Raw genomic sequence first — 24078 nt, forward strand, 5'->3', positions numbered from 1 at the left:
CCACGGCAGTTAGTTCCATGATGGAAAGGCTGTGAATTGACGGATTAGGCTCGTGCTACATCTATCAATGTATTTTATAGAGCATGTGGTCATTAAGTCATACGAGCCACTACAAGATCCTACGCGATGAAACCTCACGATAGCTGAAATAAGAAGGCCATTCCGGAACGTTTATTGGCCGACCAACACCTTGACCCTGACCTTGGCACGACTAATCAGCAGAGAATATTTTAGTTACAGCGCCTAATACATTCGTTCACGAAGAGAAAGCAAATGGGAGTTGTTTAAGACAAATCAGATAAGTAACAAAGGTTAAAAATCAAAAATTGGTTGCTCAACTAACAATAGCCTCACAACTAAAATTTTAGCAGCAAGGCATAAAACTCTCTAAGCGGAAAACCATAATTTACTTTAAAGCTAATATGCAATGTGCGAATTTCTGATATGCGATCACATTCGAGTTAAGGATCGATTTTAGCCTCAATAAAACTATTTTTGGGTAATGTCGCTAATTTTGATTCAAGAGTGAATGAAATTGTTTAAAGAGGGGAAAAATCTAATAAAAGGCGGCCTGTATCAGATCGCATAAAAGCCTACCGACTAACGACTGGAAAAGAAGGCGACATTTATGGTAAAAAAAGTTATTTCGTTTTGCCAGTCATTTCAGTTTTGGTGACAGTAGGGTTCGGTTTATTCCCTCTGATTTGTAAGGCAAGAAAAGGCTTTAATGCACAAGATTGTAACCGAATTTGCTCAGTGAATTGTAGCAGCAAAGACTTTTAGTCACAAAAAAAATATAAGGTGTTGGTGTTTACTTGACCTAAGTCCCCTGGCAGCAAAGCCACTGTGGTGCTCAGCCATTTTACCTTCGCCGAGTGGGCTAGCCTACGAGCCATGAGAGTAGCTAAATCCCCTTCGCATGTAGAATATACATTGGGCTACAGTGTTATATTTTTCCTTTCTCTGGAAAAGCCTTGGGGAGCTACAACACAACAGTTGGTTGGGAAGTGTGGCCACGGCTTACAGAAGAGCTGGGAGAGCTACTGGCATGGTACTGAGGCCAGGTTGCCTGATGAGGGTAACACTGACGAAGCCTCTAGTTAAGGGGTTATCAACCCAAAGCACTAACAAATAGTCGGCACACCACACGGATGATTTGGCGCCTAGTATTGTGTGACAAGCAGGTCTTGAAAATTTATATCGTGATATACCGGCTGATTAACTCTTGGTCTCGACAAAGGGTCACCATAGACCTACATCAATGCACCCCTGCCAAATGGGCTGCCCTTGGGCCATGTCGATTGTTCCTAACCCCACTTTTTGTCAAATATGTGTACCCTACCCAAGTATTGCTTATTTTTCGTCTTCAGTCAAGTCCCGGGAGGCTAAAATACATGCATTTGCCAAAGCATATTTGCAGGGTATTACCTTACAGTTATAGAAAATTTTTGATTTGTGTCGTTATGTTAGTTGTTACTAGATAGGCGACACGGGTTCCCTGATAGACTATCCCCAGTTTTAAACAGATAAACAGATATAAATATGGGGTGAGTGTAGATGGTGCTGTAGTGCCGAAATTATGTTCCTAGAAGTGCTTTGGACTACTGAGGTACTTGAGACTCCGTCGAGTGTACTTTCCCTCTATGGTATGTTCTTCTGGCCATAGCAGTAATCACTAACTCTTCTTTACGCTGGTGGCTCACGCCTACCCACAGTTCTTTGGTTTGCTACGGTCTCAATACAGACCCAAAGCTCTACATCTAAAAGTATTTTACTTCATTTAGTAAACAATAAAACAAGTGGACTCCATATTTAGACATCATGACTACGGTTGTTGAGAGAACTTGTTTAGCTTTTTGCTGGTTTAGTTACATCAACACGCCTTATTGCTAAAGCTTTTTGATGCTCTCATGTGATTGTAGGTAGAATACGCTATTTGATGTCGCCCTATAATTCAAATAGTAATTTAGAGGTTTACTTATGGTACTTGTGGGGGCGCTTTAAGAGAAACTGCCAGGTGTTATGAAGTCCTATGTTGACTCTCTGTCACGATTGGAGGAAATTGCCCGCAGGAATGCCGAAAAGCGTATTGTGGAGGCATTCCAGGTATTACTACGATTTAGTAACATTCTTATGCTTTAACATGGTTACCTGGACTATTTACGCCTTCGACTATTTCCGGTAGAAATAACGTTTCCTGGTCTTTCCGGACTCTATTGCCGGTCGCGTACTTTATTTTATAGCTTTTAAGTATGAACTCTCGTATTTTATAAAGACTCAATGAAAATACGATTGCTGCTTTTGTCATCTTTACCCATATCTACTTACTATTGACTCGAATAATGGTGATTGCCCAATAACACTTGCTATTAATCACTTTTGTAAATTAATTGGAGTCCTATCCCACATCTTGGTGGATTGGCTGTGGTTTCTTCAGATGGCACTTTATATCTATGATCGGACTTTAGAAATCGGAAAGTTTAGAAAACATCGATGTTATCCGCACGCGATTCTTGAGTCACAAGGTAAGTCCTAGTTTTTTTGGAATTTTTTAGACTGCTACAGAAGCCCAACTGAAAATGGCTGTACATGGTCAACTTGATAGCATTCAAAATGGTCTTGACAAGCTAGAGTCAGCTCTTGGAATCTCCAAAGCCTGTGCGGGACGGTAGGGCTCTTCATTACACTCTCTTACCTTTTCTCGAATAGCATTTCCGAAATGGAGAATTCTTTGTCAACAATCAGCAATCTGCCGTCTTCATTAAGTCAATTGCATGTCATATCCACCAAGCACAAACAGGTTTGCTCAAAATTTTCCCTGTCCAGTACTTTTCTAGCTCGTTGCTGCAATCGAAAACATGTCGTACTTAGTTAAAGTACCAGACGCCATGGTGGAAGCCAAGAAATATATAGAAAATGATAATCTTCTTGAAGCTCACAAACGGTTTGTATTTACTTCCTCATTGATTTTCACGGAAGTGTTTTACGTTAAGTAATTCACTTACATAAGCGATTTTATAGAATCCAGGAATTGGAAGGGATCAGGGACGAGATAATGTCTGATGTCTTCAAGCAAAACTCGAGTGCTGATCTTGATGTAGGTTCTTTTTAATGTAATCACTTTCTTTTCAGACCCTACGAACCTTCTTCAAAGGTTTGGATGAGCTTAATGCCGCTATTTTGGAGAAAATCAAACGCGTTGGTGCAACTCTAACTAGCGCGGTGGTCACTCAAAACGTTCTTTGTGTGAACTGTATCCGTATTATAGACAGGGAAGAGAGGTGGACTTTGCAAATTTTTTGCTTTCTAGTGCTTCCAGTCTCCACCTTGCTTATTTTTTTTGTCTGTGCATTTCAGGGCTGATATGATTTGGAAGAAACGCCAAGGCAAGGGTGGTTTTATGCCCGATGGCAGACCAAAGGAATGGAAAGCAAAATTTTTTGCGGAGTTGACTCGTATCATTCAAGACCGGTGTGTCCTTTCCCATTGTATGCATTTTGACCAAACCTAGAATTCATTTTCATTGTTGTTTCCTCTAATTGAAGTGTTCAAGGGTGCTCTGTGGATTCGGAGAACGAAAAAACTCGTTTGGTGCGTCACAACGAAGCGATTCGTCAGCATGCCTTGAGGGATTTGCGTATTGCTAAGGTTATTTCATTTTGAGGTTGACTATTAACGGTACTAATGACTTGGAATTTTTCGCCCAATAGCATTGAAAAGATTTAATGCGTCTCCTTTGTTCGCTTTAGAATATTTGTCCCGTATATTTTCCTCCGGACTATGAAATATTTGATAGATTCGTCGAAATATATCATGACGCTATTGGAATGCATGTATGTTTTGTTATCTTAGTTTGCTGCATAAAAAGAGAGAGCATTTCTTTCTCTTCAATTCTTGTGCCTGACAGACTGAAATGACAATCTGTTTTTTAGATAGAGAATTTGATAAATGAAGGTCTAAACGACACTGAAATCGTTCAACTTCTTGGGTGGATTAATGCATATCAGTAGGTGCTTGCCATCTGCTTAATATTATACTTGCATTGAGGTTTGAATACGCAGTTAATGTTTCCATTACAGCACTGAAGAATTTATGAAGCATCCTCTCTTCAATGTTGACTTTTCTCGCCTTAACATCAAGTATCCTCCTAATCTTCTACCCGAGGACAAGCTCATGAGTTTGCGGCAAGAGTTCGTCAATTTTTTGTCTATTGCGGTTGCCTACACTTCTGTGCTCCTCAGCTTAATGGTAGCCGTCTTTTTACCCGTTTTATTAGTGGTTTCCTTTGCACTGCGTGAAGTGTTTTAATAGACTAATACTTGTTTCTTCAATGAACTGTATAGGTGATCCTGTTTTTTTCTGATATTAGGTATGTGAAAAAGACTATTACCAAACTGAATGGCTGGTTAGTCAAGTCATTGGCCATTGATGTTGAGGTGCGTGTGTACTCACTATGGGATACATTCGTATTCTTCACCACACGAAATGTCTAAATGGCATCACTTTGCTACTCCACAGGATTGGAAACGCCTCACGAAGCCGGAGTTGAACGACGCCTCAAATTACTACACGCCTCTTTCCCTTATGGTTCTCTCTCCCGTCAACGAGCTTGTAGGTCTACTCGAAATAGCCTGATTATTTTTCCATCCAAACCTTTTACCCATCGGAGTGTTTTGCAGTGCATCTATGACAAAATCCTGAATTCCGTGCACTTATTTTGATGAGTTATTCGGATTTATGAGTTCGCTTTTAGGTGGGTGAGGGCAAGCTGCTTCACTTTCTTGGAAACGTTGTTCGCGAGAGTTTCCTAGTGCAGTGCACACAAGAGATCACTCGGTTCTCGAGGGATTATGAATGTGAGTCTCGTCTTGATGTGAGTTTTTTCTTCTATTACCGTCACTCAAGTTCTGCTTTTTTGTTGTGCAGCAAGCATTCGCAGTTACCGTAACCTCTATCTCAACGATCGTGCCCAATTCCCTTATTACATTGAGTATATTGTGAGTTGCTTACATGCAGATTTTTAATTTTAATTTTTATAACCACGCTAAGTGGTCCCCTTTCTTTGCATGTACCCTGAAGGTAAACAGAACTTTCAGGCTACGCATAATCAGGAAAAGCTACGCCTACGTTACCGTGGTTGTCTCATTGCAATCATGGGGCTTTGGAATATTTCGTTGCACACATGTACAAATGTGTCGTTATTAGTTGAATCAACCAAATTTACCACCTATCCTCTAGCATATTGAGTGATCTTCTTTATATCTCCCATAGCTGCGCAGTTCACACACCTCTACCTCCTTTATTTCATGCAGATCGATCCCTCTGCGTTACTTCTGTGTTCACTCCAAAGTGTCTGAACACGTCATCCTGACAGAAATAGGGGAATTCGTGTTCTATGAAATATTTCTAGCGTGGATGTAAATTCCGATACTTGTTGTTTCATAGCTGGCTAATGCCAACAATACCTTGACAATCGCGAATAGTTTCGCTGCAGTCATAAATCGCGAGGTGGAGAACGATGCTCATCTTAAAGGACGTCTCCTGCCCCAACTGGGCCGTCTCAAAGAGGAATATGGCAAGGTGGCCGCACTTTGGTATGCTGCTCTGCGTGAGGTTTATAATACCAAATTATTTAAAATGGCCTATCAATCGCCCACCAATAGACTTAGTTGTGATTTCACTTTATAGCTTAAATTGTGCAGAAGAAACGGTCTTTTTGGATTTGACTTCAGTGATCTCTGCAGTTCTTACCCGTGAATGGTAAGTGTTTTAACCCTTTTGCATGCACATGTCGCTGAATAAGCCTGAGCTGGCTTCTGCTGCTTTTGGTATAGGCTGAGCCCGGGTGATTTGACTGTGCAGTGCCTAACGGGTACACTTTTGGACTATAATGAGACATTGGTGCATGTGCATCAGACCTACTACCAGGACCTGATGCCTCGTTTGGCTACGCACCTCCTGATTGACTATTTGAGAACACTTTTGACTAGGTATGTCTCCCATTCTCCCCACTTAATTGGTTCTCTCCCTATCAAATTTGGTCTATCTCTTTTCCTCTAGAACGCTTAATTTCACCTCGGTTCATGAACGCCATACCGCGGGGGAAAAGCTCATTCAGTCAGCTGAAATCCTCAAAGCCTTTTTTGAAAACAAAATTCCTGTCTCACCAAAAGTAGGTGGCTCCTTTTGCTTTAAATAAATCTTATTAGACCCACGCGTTGTGTAAGCTTTTTGTTGGCATTGTAGATTTATGATGCGTACAATGCCATCGGGTTGATTGGCAGGTTCCTCACGAACGACGACCGCGGTATGCTTTCTTTGGATGTCGGGGTACGTTTTATCACAATCCTCGTTGCCTCTCTTATCTTTCCTTACATGGAATTACAAATGGGGCGCCCCTAATTAATCAGATGACCGACAAAAACATTTACGTCTAAGAAACTTGGGTCTAGTATCGGCGTTTTTACCTAACTGACCGTTTTTATTTCCTGACTGGAATTCCAAGATTGTGGCACTTATTTTAATTTTTCCTTAAAGCGACTACAACAAAGCTTCCCTGACGTCAGGACGGACCAAATTTACGCTATTTTGATGTTGCGTGGAGATGTACGCTCCAATGATGCACAGGAGGTGGGTCATTGTGATGTTTCAGCCAAAATTTCCAATTGTTTATCTTTCACTGCTCGTATTTCCTACTGCTTTTCAGCTGGCGATAAACGTAACACAAGGCGCGAAAGCCACGAACCCTACATCCGATATTTTTACGAAATTGGCTCTTGCAATGAGTAGATGATTTGTTTAACCGCTTCTTTTACTATGACCACCTAAATTCAACAAATCAAGAAACCTCTCTGATTATCGTTCTGCGGTTCCCTGATTGCTCGGGATCCGTTGTCGAATCTGCTCTTTGGTAGGCCTCGCTTGATTTGTCTATCACTTGGCGGCGGTGGGCACCATGTCTGAATAAAAGAATGCCTTCCTAGTGCACAAGACGCAAAGGCGGTTTGGGCTCAACATTACTTGGGGGTGTGGGCCTCGGGGGGCTCGGGTTTTCGGTGGTGCGAAGTGGGTCTCCACCAAGTTCGCAGTGTCTTGAGCCCGTGCGGGTTTGTGTAACCCAGTCTTGGGGTAGTCTAGGAAAGTGTGTACTTTACCTTTAGTTCGCAACGTGAATCCCCTAGCCTTTTTCCACTTGAAAGTTAATTCAGTGCAGAAGAAAATTGTAAAGGGTCGCCCTGAATATTGCCAACCATCCGTAGTTATAAGTCGTTTAAAGTAAAGCCCACCAACTTCTAGAAATCTGTAAATGATAGCTGTATAAATGTTCGCACAATGTTATTGGAAAATAGCATCCAAAGATGCCTTTAATGTTCTAAATGCTTTTATCCCGTGATGAGTGCACATTTCTCCCAAATGCTCTTTCAACATTGGTATTTTGAGGCATATTTGAATATGTTTCATAAGTTTGCTTATTTTGTTAAATCGAACTATTGTTTAAAGGCATTGAGGCATGGTCATTCTCGTATCGTAGCAACAAGAGTCACCATACTTACTAAAAATGACCACTCGTGCCGATAGTGGCAGGGTTCTTAATTCGGTTTGCAGTCGAGAAGGATGTCAAAAACTTAAGTTTAAAGTAGAGAAGATAATCGACAGCTGGCCTGTGCACCCCATAAACTGGTCACTGGCCGATAGATCTGATTTGGCTAAAAATGCGAGTCCAAGTCCAGTGTTCAAGGCGCATCCAAGTAAAGCGCAGTTAATCTTAAGAAATACGGATTTCAGAAGACGCAGTGAAACCTAAATTCCTAAAGGTCGTAGAGAATACATTGCACAGTCGCTTAGAAGAAACTGGGCTATTAAAAGCTGAGCCCTGCATAGAGAGGTTGTGTGTATGTCCCCAAAAAAATCATAACTAGTTAAGATTTTCCGTGAAGCATTAGATGCTATAATATCAAACTTTAAAACCTATCAACCGCTTCTATCTTTGATAAAAAAGGAGTACGAAAATGTTGTGCATAACTTTAGAGATATTGCCCGGCAGCCTAAACCTACTCAAGTATCATTGCGGACTAACCTTATATTTCGTAGGAAATGCTTTATTTGGTGACAGATGAGTATGAAAGAAGAATCGTTTTAAGCGTAACTAAGATAAATAAGGGTTTTTCATAATCTTTTAATCACGATGTTTGTAGAAATCAAAAGTTTGGAGGGGAGGATTGCCTCACTGGAAAACAAAATAACACGAATGAGGGAAGAGCAAAAAGGTAGCAGAGTTGCCGTAAGTCATAATTTTTCCATTCCTAATTTCGTGTAAATTTTTAAGGCTAAGAGAACTAATTCTTAAACATCCCTAGGTTACGTTAATTAGCCCTTAACGTCTCGTTTTTAAAAAAGATTTGTTTTGTTTTTAAAAGTGCATTAATTTTCGTTTCTGAATAATGATCCTTTAGTTTTACGGAAACTAAGTAAAATTAATGATGCAGCTACTTATATTATTTAATTGTAATCCATGGATAAGTTCTTCTCAATCGAGTATCTTTAATCTCAATTATAGCAAGAAAAGTTGCATGAAAAGCTGAAAAATCTCTCTGACTCACTGTTGCGTGAATCTGATGCCCGGAAATTAGCTGTTTTAGACTTAAATCACTTACGGACCGAGTACTCTGACCTCCTGGAGTATATCAAGGAACTTGATTATCAGAATCAGGAAGGCGGAGACCCCACTACCCTTAAAATTGCACTCGAGTAAGTATGAAATCTGAACAAGGTATGTGTGCTGCGTGCGCTGAAATGGAAGTAGTTGGCCTTGTAATTTCATCAAAATGAAATATGATTTTAAGGTGTTTCTACTATTTGGATTATTTAATTAATAAATTTATTTTAATTTACAGTCGAGCACAGGAAGCTCATACAAAGGCAGTGAGAAGAATAGTCTATTTAGAGACGGAATATTATGATGTCGTACCAAAAAGAGAATTTGACGATGTTCAGAGCCGTTTGAAACTTGCGAAATCTGAAGCTGAACGGTTGAAGGCTCGATGTCAAGACCTGGACTCCCAGCTAGTGTAAGCTTATATGTGTTGATGAGGTCAGGAATAAGGACGACAGCCACTGTAAGTATTGTCAACACGAAATGATTCAAATCTAAATTGCTTATTATTCCACCAATTGGAATCTTTTGAAATTCTAACTATATGGTGCACTTTAGTGAGAAGACAGAAGAGCTATTGGCAACAGTCAAAGAGAAGCGAGAACTGGCAGATATGTTTGCCACACTGCAGGATGTTTCAACACCACGGTACGTGTCAAATTTTGCCTTAAATTATTGACAAGTTTCAAGTTGTGTGTGCATTGGCAACTGCCACACTAGTAATCTCAGAATGAGAAGCATCCTGTTCAGTTACGATGCTACAAGCCAATCATCTCATTCGCCTATGATAGGCATAAATACTATAGCACACAGTTGAAAAACTACTCAGGAGAATAACATTTCTTTAAAATTTAAGCAAAACTTGAAAATAATTTAAACTTCTCGCTGCAATTTCCGGTCCCGAAACAATAAGTAAGGAATCAAATTTTTGAAGTAGTCATCGTTCATATCTATGGTTTAAAGCATACTGCCAGTCAAATCCCTCCTCCCCACCAAAAAACCTTAAAACCTTAGTTTACCAAAAAAAGTCGAAACAGTTTTCTTGATCAAAACGTGAAAGGTTAATCTCTCCTATTCCTTTGAAAACACAATTATTGTGGCTCTTACACGAGAACTTCATGTCTGAGTCAGAAACTTATAAGTTCATGTCAGAACTAGGTTCCGAAGGCAAAAAGGTGTATCATTTACATTAACCATGGCGAATAGTTTCCAAATGATCATGTGACCACAAACAATTCTGCCCACTCGACGGAACAACGTGCTCCGATTGTGGACAATATAGCTAAGCACTGTTTACAACAGAATGTATTTAATGCACGTTTGCCAGGTTTTTTGACTGGGCAAAGGCGCTTTTTGTCAAATGGTGGAAGAAAAGCTGGTTTTACATCAGTATAATATTTAATTGCCTGAAATACCTGTAATTGGCACCAAACGGGAAATTTTTTCATTGAGGAACTTAGTATAGTACCCCGAGACTTCCCTGAAAGCACAAGGGGACAGAGTACTCGGGACTACTGGAAGAACCCGGAGGATGTATAATGGCAGAGCCCATAAGTAGGCCGTCACCAAAGCCGAGAGTTAAGCAACCGCTTACTGCATTACATCATTTACCTCGTATAGCCCACAGGTCCTCTTAAAGTCGATTAACGCAATCGACGGGCTCAATGCCTGTGAGAAATGTCGTACTGATTGGTATAACTATGTTTTCATGAGAAAATGGTTCAATTTTTAATGAAATAGATAATTTTTATCAATACTAGTCGACATTTGACCAGAAAGGCCAGGTAAACTTGTTGTTCACAAGTAAAAATACCTTTTTATATTTCAGGCCTGAGTGGTCGAGGGTCGCCAGTTTAGTGCCTGGAGGTCACAGGCGCTGGCAACAGTTGACCACAGGCAAGACCTCGGGGGAGAAGTTGGTCATTCTAGCCACGGAATTGGCGGGTGAGGCAAATGTAGCTCCCCTAGCCAGATCGGATAGCCGGGAGTTGGAGGTGAGTGCGTCCATCGACACAACCACTGCTCGCTCTACCATGACAAAAGCGGGAATGGCTGCGACAGTGGGAGCAGCATTATCATCCACAGCCAGATCGGCTGAGTAAAACATTTGAATCCAATGAAAAGAGAAGCATTAATTGACAACTTCGACAACAGCAGTCAGTACGACATTTACAAGAAAAAAGTTGACGGAAAATGCACAGGCACGCTACGTGGTCACACACTACTTCACGCATTATTTTTCATCCCTTTGATTATGTGTGATTATAATTTTATATCGACTGAATAAAACCCAATTAATAAAATGAAATAACTTTGTGTCTGAAGTATTTAAAAATCCGTGATTGGCTTGAAGATAATAGAGGGTGATAACCAGGCCTACATAAGGGAACTCTTCCGATAAAAATAATGAATAATTGGTGTTCACTTTCCCCCAAATTAAGTAGCCTAGGACAAAGTAACCGTAATGTTATTTCGTTTAACGTTTTACTGCTTCTTCCGTTTTATGCGTTGCGTTTTGTTCCTCTCCGTTTGTCACAGTGTTAATTTGATGTTATAACAGTTAGAAGATAGCCCCGAGGCCTGTGCTTTGCCTTTTTTTCAGGAAACAACCAAGAAAGTCCCCAAGTTCTTGGAGGGATGTCTGCAAATGTCACCTCGTCTCTTCCCCAAACGCCATCTCTTGTCGCTCCTCGAGTACATATGGCTCGGCAGGCAGAAACAACTGGCTAATTATCTGGTACGTTTAGATTTATGAGTGATTAGGAAATCTTGAAGTCGTTATCGTGAGCTTTCCATCTCAGGCCCAAACATTTAGTCTGAGCAAAGCTAAATTGTTTAAAAATCGTATCACCTGGTTTTCGGGGGGGCATCATTAAATCTTCTACTCATTTTTGTCTCACTAGCCAGTTCGGATGATTGGAAAGTCTTATATCCAGTGCTAAACATCATCTGTTTGAGATGTTTTCTTTAAATAATGTTTATTGTTATTGTGCTGAATTTTATGCAAGATAACCCACACATCCCAAAACATCTAAAAACTAAACCAATTTTATCTCCCCAGAAAAGTCGTGGGACTGATGAGCATTTGAAGCCACCAAAATTCAATGACTTCCTCTGTGAATACATGAAAAAGATATTCGGAGTGAAGGGTATTCGTCGAGAGTGGTGCCTCTCCCTATACGTTGCAGGTGGTGTAATGACCGAATGTGAAGATATAGTACGCTTCCGAAAAGTCGTCGACAATGAGGTTAGTTGAGCGAATTTAACCTCCACGAACCACAGACTTTGCGTAATCCTGCACAATTCATTTTCGACTGAATCAGAGGCTTATAGTAACTTCAAGTCCAAAAGAATAAATGTAAGATTTCAAAAACTTAATATTTGTACTTGATGTGGCATAACTGAAAAAAAGTCCAAATATATGGGAGAATGTGACCATAAGTCCCCTCTAAAAACCGACGTATCTGGTGTATTTAGGTGGACGAGGCGTACCACTGGTACCTACACGCCCTCACTGGTCGGTTGTTCAGCCAGTTGCGTGAGATGGCATATGCCACTGCTATCGCCTTCGCGCTGTCCACGAAACTGGCGGGAGAGGAGGGAGAGACAGTGGGCACTGCTGCAACTGCGGCCACAGATGTAAATGAAGCTCCAAGTGAACCACCCGCACCTATCATGCCAAACACTGAGTGCCGACTGACCATTCACCAGCTTAGCATCGTTCTCGCCAAACTCCTACAGTGCGAACCTCAAAACTCTACGGTTCTGCGTCTCATTCAAGCCGCTGTTATATGCGAGGATGGCAGTAGCGAGGAGGAAGGCGAGCCGGCAGCAGCAACTGATATCGATATGGACATGATTGTCTCTCTAGAGGAGCTCTTCCATCAGGTATAGACTTGTAAGAGTACGCAGCTTTGATGCAGTAACTACTTTATTTGTACATTGCTTATGTGCTTTTGTGCAGGTGTCAGGTGAACCACTTCCACACTTTGCACAAATGCTTGTGAATCATCTTGAACAAGGACGAAAAACTATTATTGATCATATTATCAAGGAAATTCAAAGGCAAAAGTCAAAAGATATGTAAGTTATTTTTATTCTAGAGTCATACAATCACGAATTTCAGTCCTTGATTAGAACACCTGAGTAAACACGTCACTCCCCTCCTCTCTCATTAGAACCGCATCAATGGTGACACCAGCCGAGGTACTCGAGGCCATGAAAGTTGTGCAACCAGAATTTGAGTCGATTATCGACTCTTCGCCCAACTGCTTCTTCTTGCTAAAGCAGCAGCAGCAGGAAGCACCGGAGGATGGAAGAGGGGGTCCCCAGGGCGTCCTTAGGGACGAATTTGTGGTATGCGATCTAGATGAGACGAACGCCACCCCAGAGGAGCAAGCGTTAGCCTGGGCGCGTTGCACGTCTAGTAAAGAGGCCAAGAACTACCTCACCGCCACTGTCCACTGGATTTTCCAAACCGACAACATGCAGACTACAACGGCTGACAAAAACATTCCTCTTGATGTACTTGAACGCCGGCTTTATGGCGCCAATATCAAGCCAAACAACAGATTTACAGCAGTCAATTAGCGGTCCTGGCATCTAGACCATGGATAATCATGTTGTTATTTAATTAAGTAGCAAAACAAGTACCTTTTCTCAATCAAGCAAAACACTAAACACACTTGTTTTCTGATTTCAGCACAATGGTAGCTGGCGAGTGATTCGTTTGTTGATGACAAAAGTGCCTAAGCCTTTTCACACAATTCAATAATTCCTGACAATTAATTCACTCCTTTGCAACCTGTTTCCCATCAGAATGCCAAAACTCAAGGTCCGTAAAGGGTAACACTCTCATCCATTGCGATTACGCTTCTATGGGTGTAAAGAAGTGTGCTTCTAATCGCTAAGGAAACCTAATAAGACGAAACGAACGAACAGCTACGATAGCGGTTGGACGTAAAATGCGAGGTAGTTCAGCAAACTGAACATTCTGTTAGTCCACACTCGTGATGACACAGCCATGTAGTAAAACAGCGTATCATCACTTGACTCAAATGTACACTCAGTAAGCATGATCTCTGAATTTACTCAAGGTGTAACAAGCCTCTTATTCAAGATTTTTAAGAGGGTGCAAATTTGAACGCAAACTGGCTAGTTAATTAAACTACCCATGTTTACTACCACGACCGACCGTCCAAGAAGAGGCCACTGTTTTGCATGTTAGAGTTATATTTATTTGAATGACGTAAAAATGTACGAATATGTGTAACCAAATTTCGACGATGCACATTAATCAAAACAGGATCAATTCTAACATAAGTTGGGAATTAAAGTAAAAGTGATGCGTCTGCATATTGCCTTAGTTATAAATCTGCTGAGCGGGTACAAGTCGCGTCATAGGAACCACCTTGCGGAGGTTGTCACCGGCGAAGGGTAGAAAGACGGGTCGTGAAAATTTCGGCGGATGTTTCTTTACCGGCGCGAAGCCAATACGCTTCAGGCCTAGGTCGAAGATGCTATAGTACTTGCCAATGAAAACGTCCCCAAGAATCCACATTGGATGATTGGGAATGTCCATTCCCATAAACCCAAGAAGGCACATTTCTTGACCGAGCTGAGTCACCTAAAAGAGCAATAATATTTGAGATGGTACGAGTCACAGTCAGTAGGAGGATAGACGAACAGGTGCGAAGTACACACAGACCTTAAGAATGTAGTCGTCGTGAGCTAGTGTGAAGTTCACAGATTCAATGGTGAAGGTGATGGGAGGCAGAGAGGGGACCGAGTCACAGAAAACGAAGTAAGTACCCCCAGGAAGCGGCCGGGCCTTTGTGGCTTCGGCCAGGCGACGAATCGACTCGGTAGGACCGACAATTAGCGAGGTGCCAGTGTCGGCGATCGCGTCGCAGCCACCTTCACACAAAGCCTCACCAACGACTTCAATTCTTCAAAAAACAACCAATGATAGGGTAGCATCCCCAATTTCTTATCGCTCTGGGTGGTCAGGATTATGAACTTTTTACTTCTTCATTATGTTTTTAAGGGGAAAAATATCACACCTAGGCTCGAAGAGTTAGCATAATTGATGTTCCAAAATGCAACAGGAAAAAATCACGGAATCGGCATTAAAGGCACCAAATTTCATTTTTAGATAACTGTAAAGAGATCTTCACCCTTGAACATGGAATTCCCAGTAGGCCTCGCGTGTGACTGGAGTATAAGTGATAGGACCATCGATGTAGGACTCATCAAAACCACCGAGCATCAGTTCGCCGCCAACAATATCGTTTTCGTCTCTGGGTAAACAGACATATTTATTAAAAACCAACCAGATCTGATTAAACCATCCATCCAAAAATAGACAAACAATGCGTAGTAGCAAGAGATTCCTATCTGTAATCCAGTGAGCACTGGACTGCACGGCAAGCTTACCTGTCTAGATAGAAGGCAAATATGGGCTCAGAGATAAGGTTCCTGCGGACAAGGTTATAGAAAACGGGCTCAACATTATCCACAGAGATGGACCTAAAGCCCATTCCCAAGATACCATCGAATTTGGCCATCATGAATACGATTCCAGGTTGCTTGGTAGCCTCTGCAAAAGTCTGATCTGGTGCTTGAATGTCGGATAACTGTGGTAAGCAGGTAGAAATACCAAATTGGAATGAAATGTCGAAAAGTAAGTCTTGAGTATGCAAGATACCTTGATAGTATCCGTGCTGAGAAAGCCAGTAAGACTACCGGTTCCGTACTGAATCGAGAAATCTGTACCATTTGCTTTATATGTGGTTGACCTTCTACTGTCGTACTTGTGGTGCACCCAGCAAGCAATGTCGAACCAGCTACACTTCTTCGATGGAACCCAAAGATTTGAAGAACCAGTATCGAAAACAACCATGAATTTCTGACCAGGAGTTCCCAGTTCAATCTCGCCATAATATTGTGCCTGAATGAAGAGATATAGCAGGTGTTATGCGCATTAGGAGCAAGAAGGTAGGCATCAGCCACCAAAATATGTAGATAAATCACCTTTAGTGAAGGGTTGTATATTATATTACGTACATGTGTTTTCTAAATAAGTATTCCAAGAAACCCGGACAAAAATATTACAAATAGCGCCTCCATCCAAAAGTGGTCAAGGAATAAAGATAGGGGTTCCTCGTACTCAAGAACTTAACGCTAAAGATTCAGAAGTAGTACTAATTTTGCCACATAAGTTTAAGCATCGTGACGTAGTTGCGTAAGTATTTGTCATCAGATAAGAGTCAAAAATTACGTCAAGATAGTTTTCCAGTGGCTCTGGATGCAGTCCACTCAAACCACAAGCCACACTCCACCGATTTCTAGTAAGTTTCACAGATTCCTGGATATCGGAAAACGACCTGGGTCCCTTGTTAACGGGAAGTAGTTGAATTCTAAGCCTGTTTTTTCCAACATCATAACCTACCTCGCTACCCTCCCACAAAAAGCAGCACCCAGTACAAGCACAAGAAAACAGAGCAGCCTCATAGCGAATAGCCCGAGTTATGCAGGGTGGAGAGATTGACCAACCAGAAGGCAAAAAAGCGTTGAACAAAAAAAAGGAAGAAAAGGGAATTAATATTGCAGCTTCAATTGACTATATGCTTCTTAGGGCACTTCGTTTAGAGAAACCACAATCAAAGGGTGACAACCCCAAGTTCCAATTAGGTTTTCTAAAGTAGGACAAGACGAACTAAAGTTGAATTTGAAAATCATTATTTAAGTAAAAAGAAATGTTCACTTATACTATGACATTGTTTAATCTCCAGATTCTTTAGTTTAAGTAAAGACACAAATTGATATCGTGCACATCACTAGTGCAGCTGCAAAAAATCAGCGCATTATGAGATTGTGGAAGAGACATTTTCATGAAGACACTTTTGGAAAATTTTTACTTTGATGTCGATCAAAACTTGCAACTCTTCGCGAAAGCACTTATATTAAGTTAGTTTGAAAGGGTGCCAAGAAAGAGGAAGTAAAATGAGTTTGTAAACAGATACTAAAGAAAAAATACGTTGAGTTTTGACTCTTTCTCTCAATCAAAAAAGTGCCTTTACTTACCCTTAAAATTATAATACGTTTCACAGAAAAATCTTTGATTGACCAACTCTGCTGTTGGGGTTTTTTGACGCCAACTTATGTTTGTTCAAGCCATTCAATCCACACACGTAAATAACCTTGCGCGTCGTCCAAGAGTGCTGGCCACGCGATAATTTGTAAAGACGCATTTATTCTTGTTTAATCACAAGCTTCGCATGACATTTTGACTGCCCTAAGTACCCAAGGATAGTAGTTGCGTGATGCTTCTGTCAACGCTCAATATCTCTCGTTGGAAAAACATTTTTTGACTTCTTGAAACTTCAACCATTCTAAATGGAAAACACAGCATCGCATCCTGGAATTAGCAGTTCATCAAGTGAAGGAAGCACTTTTAATTCTGGTAGATACATTATTTTGATCTACTTTGTGTACTTTTTGCACGTCGTTGTTGTGTATTTATGACTTAATTTGTTTCTGGTTGATACTAATAGTCTAAAGTCTGAGTAACTTGCCCCAAATTTGCGCCTTCTTGAGTTTGTTTATTTGTTAGTTTTTTGCAAATTCTTTTTATTTGCTTTTAAAGTAACTGTAAACTTTAGTTTCTAGTTGCTGAATTTTAGGATAAATGTAAAAATTTAAGAAAAATAATTCATCCTGGAAAAAAAGCATAGTATTTTAAACTTTTGGGAATTTTTATAAGCTTTGTGACCGTACTTAGCCCGTTAAGTGTTTTTTGTCGTTGTATGTAGTGATAAAAGCGGAATTGCCATGCTTAGTCAGAAATTTTGCATTCAATAAAAATAAATAAGGCTTCAGCATCAGGAAGCCTAGTCTTGCTTATATTTTGTAAAAACCACATATTTGGGTAAAAATTTAATTGAATTTATCTAATCTGATCTCCAGTTATCAGATAAGTATATACTGTGTATTTGATGCATCTGTAATTTTAAAGGCACAAAAATCTTCCCACAAGTAAACGCATTAGTCTTTTCATTAATAAAAGCACCTATAATATGCATTGTAATTCTTTAAATTTATCCTAGAAGCAAACACTGATATTACTAGCATATCTTTAAGCCTAATGTCAATTTGAGGGAAATGTATTCCATTTTGTACCCCAGAGTCTAAATTATGCCAATTTTAACGACGCCGTATTTAATTTAGAAACACAAAACTTACGTAAAGCATGCACATTTTAAGAAACCTTAGCTCTGTATTTTTCCTAAATGCTACCTGCGTGGGTTTAGGTCCAGCTAACTTTTCGTATCTAGCATTCAAATTCCAGAAGATTCTTTTCTATCGAATCACTTAAATAAAAATTGAGCCTGTTAGTAATGAATATCAGCTTATCCAATTTTTGTACGTATTCTGTAAATTCCGAAGGCCCTCATAATGATATGCCTCTACAGATATAAAGACAAAACTTACACTTAGTCAAGCCAAGGATTTACGTTATTCTCAATCTTATTTTCAGCCGATTGTGACACTGGCGCACAAGATATGTTCAGGGATTCCTTGTCCCTAAATGAACTCCGGAAAGCCTATCCTGAACTCTATCAATTCATTTGTCAGACGGATCCCACCTTCGGAGCCGCTGATCTCGAAGAAGCCAAAGAAGAAGTCTCCCGGTCGAAATTGGGCAAGGGTCTAAAAGACCAGGACTTTGACCATGGTTTTGATGTTTCTCAGCTTTTAAAGGAGTCGAATTCAGTCACTTCTCTCTTGACCATACGAAAAGCCATGTCTTCGATTTTTGAGTGCTTAAACACTGTACATGTCCAGAAGACCCTGAAACTACGCCTTGAAATACGGGACCTGTGCTCCCGTCTTCAGAGTCTGCAGGTGTGTTCAGCTATTTCGTTTTTAAAAGCGCGCTTGCTTTTAAATTCACAAGCATTTAAAAATTATTTAAATGTTTCTTCCCATATATTTGATCTTTTTCCTTTTGCTGCATATTTCCTCTCCTTAAGTGAAGGCCTGGTTAGGTTAGTTTCCATGTGCATTTCGCTACTTAGTAGCATTAGTGGCAAAAGCGCGCAATTCTGTCATATTTTTACTACGTTACCTGTGTAGTTGATTGGTCTCCTTCAGGCTCTCTGATTAAAGTTTTATAAACGCATCTGCTAAATATGGTATTATATAGTCCTTACACTCCGATAGGAGCCACTGCACTTTGCTATGCCATTCTGAAAGTGTAGTTGTCTTTTATTCAACGAAAAAATATTCGGTTTGGTGCATTTTTTTACTGATCTGTCGAAAACCTGCTTGATAAACCAGGAATAAACGCATCTACTACAGCAAGATACGCGACATCGTATTCATATCAAATTATACCATTTTGTTTTGCACATTTTAATATCAGAACACGCTTCCGAAGTATAGGTAGAAACACTATTAATTTACCTCCCGCGTATTTTTTGAAATATGCGAACGAATTTGGGGTTTTTGTGAAGAAATAAAATGAATTAAGTAATCAAATTTTAAATACTTGAGCAACTGATTCAGTAACTAGTTTTAATGAGCAGGTAGAAAATGATTTAGTGATTTTTTAAATACCTTCAACAAGGACTTTTACTAAACAGAGCATAATTGCTCAACCTTCCATAAGTGATTTTGATGAAATATTTGCTAAACTCGCTCAACTGTATGTGGCACCTGATGTTCAGTATTTTTGCTTCACATCCACCCGACCGTAGACGAGCCGCGAGACGGACCAACGTGAGATCTACCGACTGCAGCGTGAGAACGATAGATGTCGCAGGGAGTTGGCGCAGCAGGCTTCACGCTACGAGGATCGCATCACCGAGTTGCATGGCGTTCTGGAGGAGTTGAAACGCAAGGCCTCGGAGATGCAGAACTCCAACTCAACCAACAACGCCACCGTTGATGTAAACGACCTGGTCGAGGTCAGCGACAGTGACGGCGAGACCGACGCACCCGATGCGGAGGCTGCCTGCACATTATCCGAATTCTCTGCACCTGAGTCCGTATTACACCCGTCTATCGGCCTGGAGGACAGATCTAAGCCTCTGGTAGATCTCATTCAACTTTTGTTCAAAATACTTTTCCTTCATGCAAAGCTACTTCCCTGACACTTATAAAGATCGGATGGGACGAAAAGGCCTCACTCTTTGCCCGTTGTCCCCAAGTTTCATGTGGTTCAGCAACCTTTTCCATAAAGGTAAAATAAATTGCCTATAAATTTTGGCACCCATGGATCCATATTAGGCTGACTGAAAAAGCACTTTGTTGTACTTTTGAATTCTTATGGCGCTATGTCCAGTTGAATAGCTTCAAACCAAGGAGGATTTATTTTTTCCTAAAGGCACAGAATGTGACTTCAGTGTATACTGGGTGACCAGTTTAGCTGTTTGTTTGTTACCACTTTATCTGCTGTAAAGCTACAAAAGAGAGCCCCAGCACGTGGCGGCCTGATTGATCAAAGCGTTTGCATGAAGGGGCCCTGTAATTGTGCATCTGTAATTGTGTGCGACCGATTAATCATCATACAGCCCGATGCACATGCAAATACGAGTCGTTGTGAGTTTTTTACCGGCTTACTCGTCCTTTTTCCTTCCTCGTTTTTCATCTTATGCCTTTTTGAAAATCCACACCATCACCTCCATCTCCACTACCACTACTACTACTTCCCAACATCCACTACCTGCCTTTTCTCTCAGCCTTGTTCGTGGCGGTTTATTGCTTACTGCTATAGTCGTTGTAAGATGCAATCAACCAACAGAGAAAGAATTTGTCTTTTAACCCTTTCTTTTGTGACTATTTTGCAAAAATGACTTATTTCCCCCTCAAGATTTGGAGCTCTGAAAAGCAGTTGTTGGTTAAATCTTATAATTGGATACGATGCTATAAATTATCCTTCATTTCCACGAAGAACTTGTGCCCTGTCAAAAAAAACCTTTCTAAACATGGATTGGTAACTTATTTTATCCAAACCTAGTGTATGAGCACTTTATGAATAAAGGCGAGATTATGTTCATTTTAGGCAAATCCAGGATGGAGGAAGTCCTGTTTGTAGGGTTGAACCTCTTCCTTTTTAGTTCTTACGCAATAAACTTTATTTTATGTCACCAGTATCAGCCCTGCCCACTTTCCATGTTCTGGCTACGTAAATAGGCGCTAATGGGGTTCAATTTATAACAGAATGGGTTGCCTAAAAATTGCACGATTTTCCCTCATCCTTTGAAGAAATTGAATGCACTTACGAGTGGTCGTCAGGAGAATTCTCACGCTTATTATCCCAAAGGGCAACTAAGTACATTGTCATAAAAGTACTCCTACTTGAAATAGTGCTTTAAATCAACAGGTCTTACCTATGTGCTTGATCATTTTTTCGGAAAAGTTCATCCTCTGTCCAAAAAACTGTTAGACTCGCACATTTGTTCGCTTATTTCCATCTCTCCTTGTTTTTTCAAGTTGGTACTTAACAACTTCTAACAGCAATAGCCATTGTGCGCTGACATTGGTGTTGTGAAGGCACAATTTTCGGGGTCATAGTATCAAGGGTTCTCGATAATCACGTGGTTTACTGTTTCGATTATCGTTCAAAACATCGGACTGGATTGTTTCCTGTTATTATTCCCACAAAATAGTCTGCAATTTAAATTAATTGTCCCTTATAAAGCGGAACTTTAACTACATATTATGATGTATGGATTTAGGGGCTCTATCCTCAACAAATAGAGAAAATCACGAAAATAATCAGCGCGAGGATGTCATCGTAGTGAGGCTTGAAGACAGAGGGGAGAATAAATGGGGGTAGTAATTCTCATATTGTGTTTAAAGGGATATTTTTTCGTTGTTAGTGTTCACAGCTTGCCAGAAGGAATGCTTCTGAAGTATCAAAACAGTGATCAGAGGGACAGTATTCCCATGGAGGTGGCTGAAAGCGATTTCGGTGAAGTCTGACCGTGGCGGTGGGGCAAGGTGAGGGGATGGCGGAGAAGGAAGGCCTGGAGTAGGTGAGCCGGTGTGGGGGTAGGGAGACGAAAGGGTGAGAAGAGAAAGGGGGAAGGGTGTGGTGTTTATGAGTGAGCGCACACTCGCTAACCCACTTATTCACGTGTCTGCGCTTGTGTGCACCCGTGCGCTGCAGCATCAAAGGAGGTGCCGGTATGCGCCCTGGTCCGATCTCACCTAACAGCCACCACCACCGCCACCAGACAGGGGAAAAGGTGTTGTCCAGACTCTGTGAAAAACTGATGTAGTGACGCTTAACAAGAAGGACGCACTATGTTAGCATACCACGCTTTCGTGACCGGTGCGCGAGTGGCGGATAGGAGAGCCGTAGTAAACATGTTGACACTTAATTCTCGATGTTTTCATGACGATTTTGATGTTGAGTGCAGGCATTATTCATCTAAGTAACTGCCACGATGTGAAACAAAAATAGATAGACAAAAAAACTTATCAAGTTTTTAATGCACCCTAAAATTTCCACGTGTTGAATTTCTAACCAGTACTAGTTGTCATAATGATGCTAGTCAGTTTCAGTTTTTGGTACAATCCAAACCTTTACCCCTTGAGCATATTTATGTGTCGCTGGAATGACAAATGTGTTTTTGGTGGCTGATGAATGGAATTTAATGTGGAAAAACGGAATGGTCTATTGTTATTTTGCCTCACTCACTGTAAGGTTCTTTGTGATCATCCACCGCTAGGTAGCTAGTAATTAGGGCGGCTATTAAAGATCTCAAACCCGTTTCTGCTAACATTCTTTCTCCTCCGCCTCCATATCCTCCTTCTCTTTTTTTCTTGCCCCTTTTGCCTCTTGATATACGATTTTCGCAGGTGTTTTGCATAAATCTTTCATTAATCTTCCGTCCATTCATCCACATTGTTATTTGGCATTCCAGTTCCGGTGTACTTGTGTCCTCCTATCCATGGAGCACTTCGCTATCTACTAAGTGTACTTTGCAAAGGCCTACAAATTCTCCCATTTTCGCTTATTAAGCTTTTATTCTTCATCCACCAAAACACATCATGAATTTGGCACAGGCTCGGTGAGTATTCCACGGTATACTCGCGCTAGGCTGCGATCAAATCGGTCAAAGTAACTCCTTCATTTAAAGTGAAATTTCCCATCTGACAAGTTGAGAATCTCTTCTCCTTCGTAGAAATTACCTTAAGAGGTTGATTCTATATTCATCCTCCTTCACCTGCATGATCTAGCAAGTCGCTTATTTTGCATTTAGTCCGGAAATCTTTGATGAGCAGATGTTGCACTCTCCTTCCGTCCACTTTGGTCCAGAGTGAACGACCAGGTGGTCAAATGGAGTTACCGAAATTTATTGTAACTGTATTTAAACTAGACCGAATTAGTCTGGTGTTCGTGGCATGAGTGTATCAAGGAGCCGTAAATGAAACAGATGTTAATGAAGCCAAACTACAACATTATTTAAGAGGAACTTGGGTTCCTGTTTTTGCTGCTCGCTAGTGTAAAAGTAATTGATCTTATCGAATTGCTTTCGAGGACAAAGAAAAGTGTAGTAGATAAATGGGAAGAAAGGCACTTCCACGTATGATGATGCGCAGTTGCGATCACTCTGAGGCCGCATGGGTGCTGGTTGTGATGGGCATAAGCTGGGTCGTCGCGACTAGACACAGAAGCTTGCTTGTTGCATGCACGCACGTAAACGTGTGTATACAAGCTTATGCAAATGCGCACAGGCACAATGCCACCACACATACCTGATGATTGTTTGACTTTGGCCAGAAAGTGGCAGGAGTGCTGGTGGTGGCGGTGGTGGTAGTTGTATTGGGCATGGAAAAAGAGGAGTGGATCGTGACATTTCCGATAACGATTACCGCGCCTCAGACAAATGCAAGTGTAAACACTCGAATAAATCACACAAGCATCCATCCGCCTCCTCCTCCGGACCTAATGGCGTGCATCGGGCGTATGCTCGACATTTCTCCCCAATGGACAGGCTATTGCGCAATCGTAGAGGCTAAAGGGCGTTTCGAAGAGTGGAAAGATTAGCGGTGGACATCGTATTACCGTCGTACCCCAATTTCCCTCCCCCTTTCCCCACTCTGCTCATTGCTCTTCTCAATCCCCGCGTTTTCTACTGCCACGTGGTTGGTCCGTGGAATGAAATTGTAAAGTAGGACCTGGTAAATAAAAAAGTAATGAATCTGAACAATTATTTTCTGACAAGGTGCCTAATATGTTACACATTCAGCGGAATCACAGGTTTTCCAGTTTAATCTTAGTATATATTTCCACACTTCTTAGGCATCAGTAGAAAAATGCATTTGCCATGTACCTGACATTTATGGTGGATGTGCAAAAAACTTGAAAATTTACACAATTTTTTTCTCCTGAAGTTAAATAAGAAACT

At 40.9% G+C, this 24078-nt stretch overlaps 6 protein-coding genes across 6 annotated transcripts in view; 3 read left to right on the forward strand and 3 right to left on the reverse strand. All coding sequences in view use genetic code 11, as the record gives it.

Moving 5' to 3' along the window:
* EGR_07170 (NEDD8-activating enzyme E1 catalytic subunit) overlaps positions 1-626 on the reverse strand; it is a gene marked incomplete at both ends in the record, with an annotated part of 32097 nt that extends 31471 nt beyond the window's left edge. The window contains one exon of the mRNA XM_024496419.1: positions 598-626. Within this exon, the coding sequence (XP_024349174.1) occupies positions 598-626 (29 nt within the window). The remainder of the gene's footprint in view (positions 1-597) is intronic.
* Positions 627-1579: 953 nt separating this feature from the next.
* Positions 1580-6793, forward strand: EGR_07171 (Exocyst complex component 3; the record flags this gene model as incomplete). Its single annotated transcript, XM_024496420.1, has 24 exons — positions 1580-1646; positions 2006-2106; positions 2469-2525; positions 2556-2668; positions 2710-2800; positions 2838-2944; positions 3022-3097; positions 3133-3281; positions 3358-3471; positions 3546-3648; positions 3750-3833; positions 3933-4006; positions 4080-4190; positions 4370-4436; positions 4519-4611; positions 4754-4856; positions 4927-4997; positions 5446-5594; positions 5689-5760; positions 5835-5990; positions 6061-6172; positions 6247-6330; positions 6538-6630; positions 6707-6793. The coding sequence occupies 24 exons, from the start codon at positions 1580-1582 to the stop codon at positions 6791-6793; spliced, it is 2334 nt and encodes a 777-aa protein (XP_024349175.1).
* Positions 6794-8185: 1392 nt separating this feature from the next.
* On the forward strand, positions 8186-13243 carry EGR_07172 (Translin-associated factor X-interacting protein; the record flags this gene model as incomplete). Its single annotated transcript, XM_024496421.1, has 10 exons — positions 8186-8281; positions 8558-8748; positions 8895-9068; positions 9212-9301; positions 10482-10713; positions 11256-11390; positions 11715-11900; positions 12131-12541; positions 12618-12736; positions 12832-13243. The coding sequence occupies 10 exons, from the start codon at positions 8186-8188 to the stop codon at positions 13241-13243; spliced, it is 2046 nt and encodes a 681-aa protein (XP_024349176.1).
* A 772-nt stretch (positions 13244-14015) lies between these two features.
* Positions 14016-16165, reverse strand: EGR_07173 (Lysosomal aspartic protease; the record flags this gene model as incomplete). The annotated part of the gene is made up of 7 exons (XM_024496422.1): positions 14016-14279; positions 14361-14601; positions 14830-14952; positions 15089-15288; positions 15360-15602; positions 15933-16077; positions 16104-16165. 7 exons carry the CDS (start codon positions 16163-16165, stop codon positions 14016-14018), a joined length of 1278 nt encoding a protein of 425 aa, XP_024349177.1.
* A 2052-nt stretch (positions 16166-18217) lies between these two features.
* Positions 18218-19907, forward strand: EGR_07174 (hypothetical protein; the record flags this gene model as incomplete). Its single annotated transcript, XM_024496423.1, has 3 exons — positions 18218-18559; positions 19414-19749; positions 19821-19907. The coding sequence occupies 3 exons, from the start codon at positions 18218-18220 to the stop codon at positions 19905-19907; spliced, it is 765 nt and encodes a 254-aa protein (XP_024349178.1).
* Positions 19908-21514: 1607 nt separating this feature from the next.
* EGR_07175 (hypothetical protein) lies at positions 21515-23500 on the reverse strand (the record flags this gene model as incomplete). Its single annotated transcript, XM_024496424.1, has 3 exons — positions 21515-21568; positions 21645-21947; positions 23426-23500. 3 exons carry the CDS (start codon positions 23498-23500, stop codon positions 21515-21517), a joined length of 432 nt encoding a protein of 143 aa, XP_024349179.1.
* Between the last annotated feature and the right edge of the window lie 578 nt (positions 23501-24078).

The sequence above is a fragment of the Echinococcus granulosus genome (genome assembly GCF_000524195.1).
Source record: "Echinococcus granulosus chromosome Unknown EG_S00071, whole genome shotgun sequence".
NCBI lineage: Eukaryota > Metazoa > Platyhelminthes > Cestoda > Cyclophyllidea > Taeniidae > Echinococcus > Echinococcus granulosus.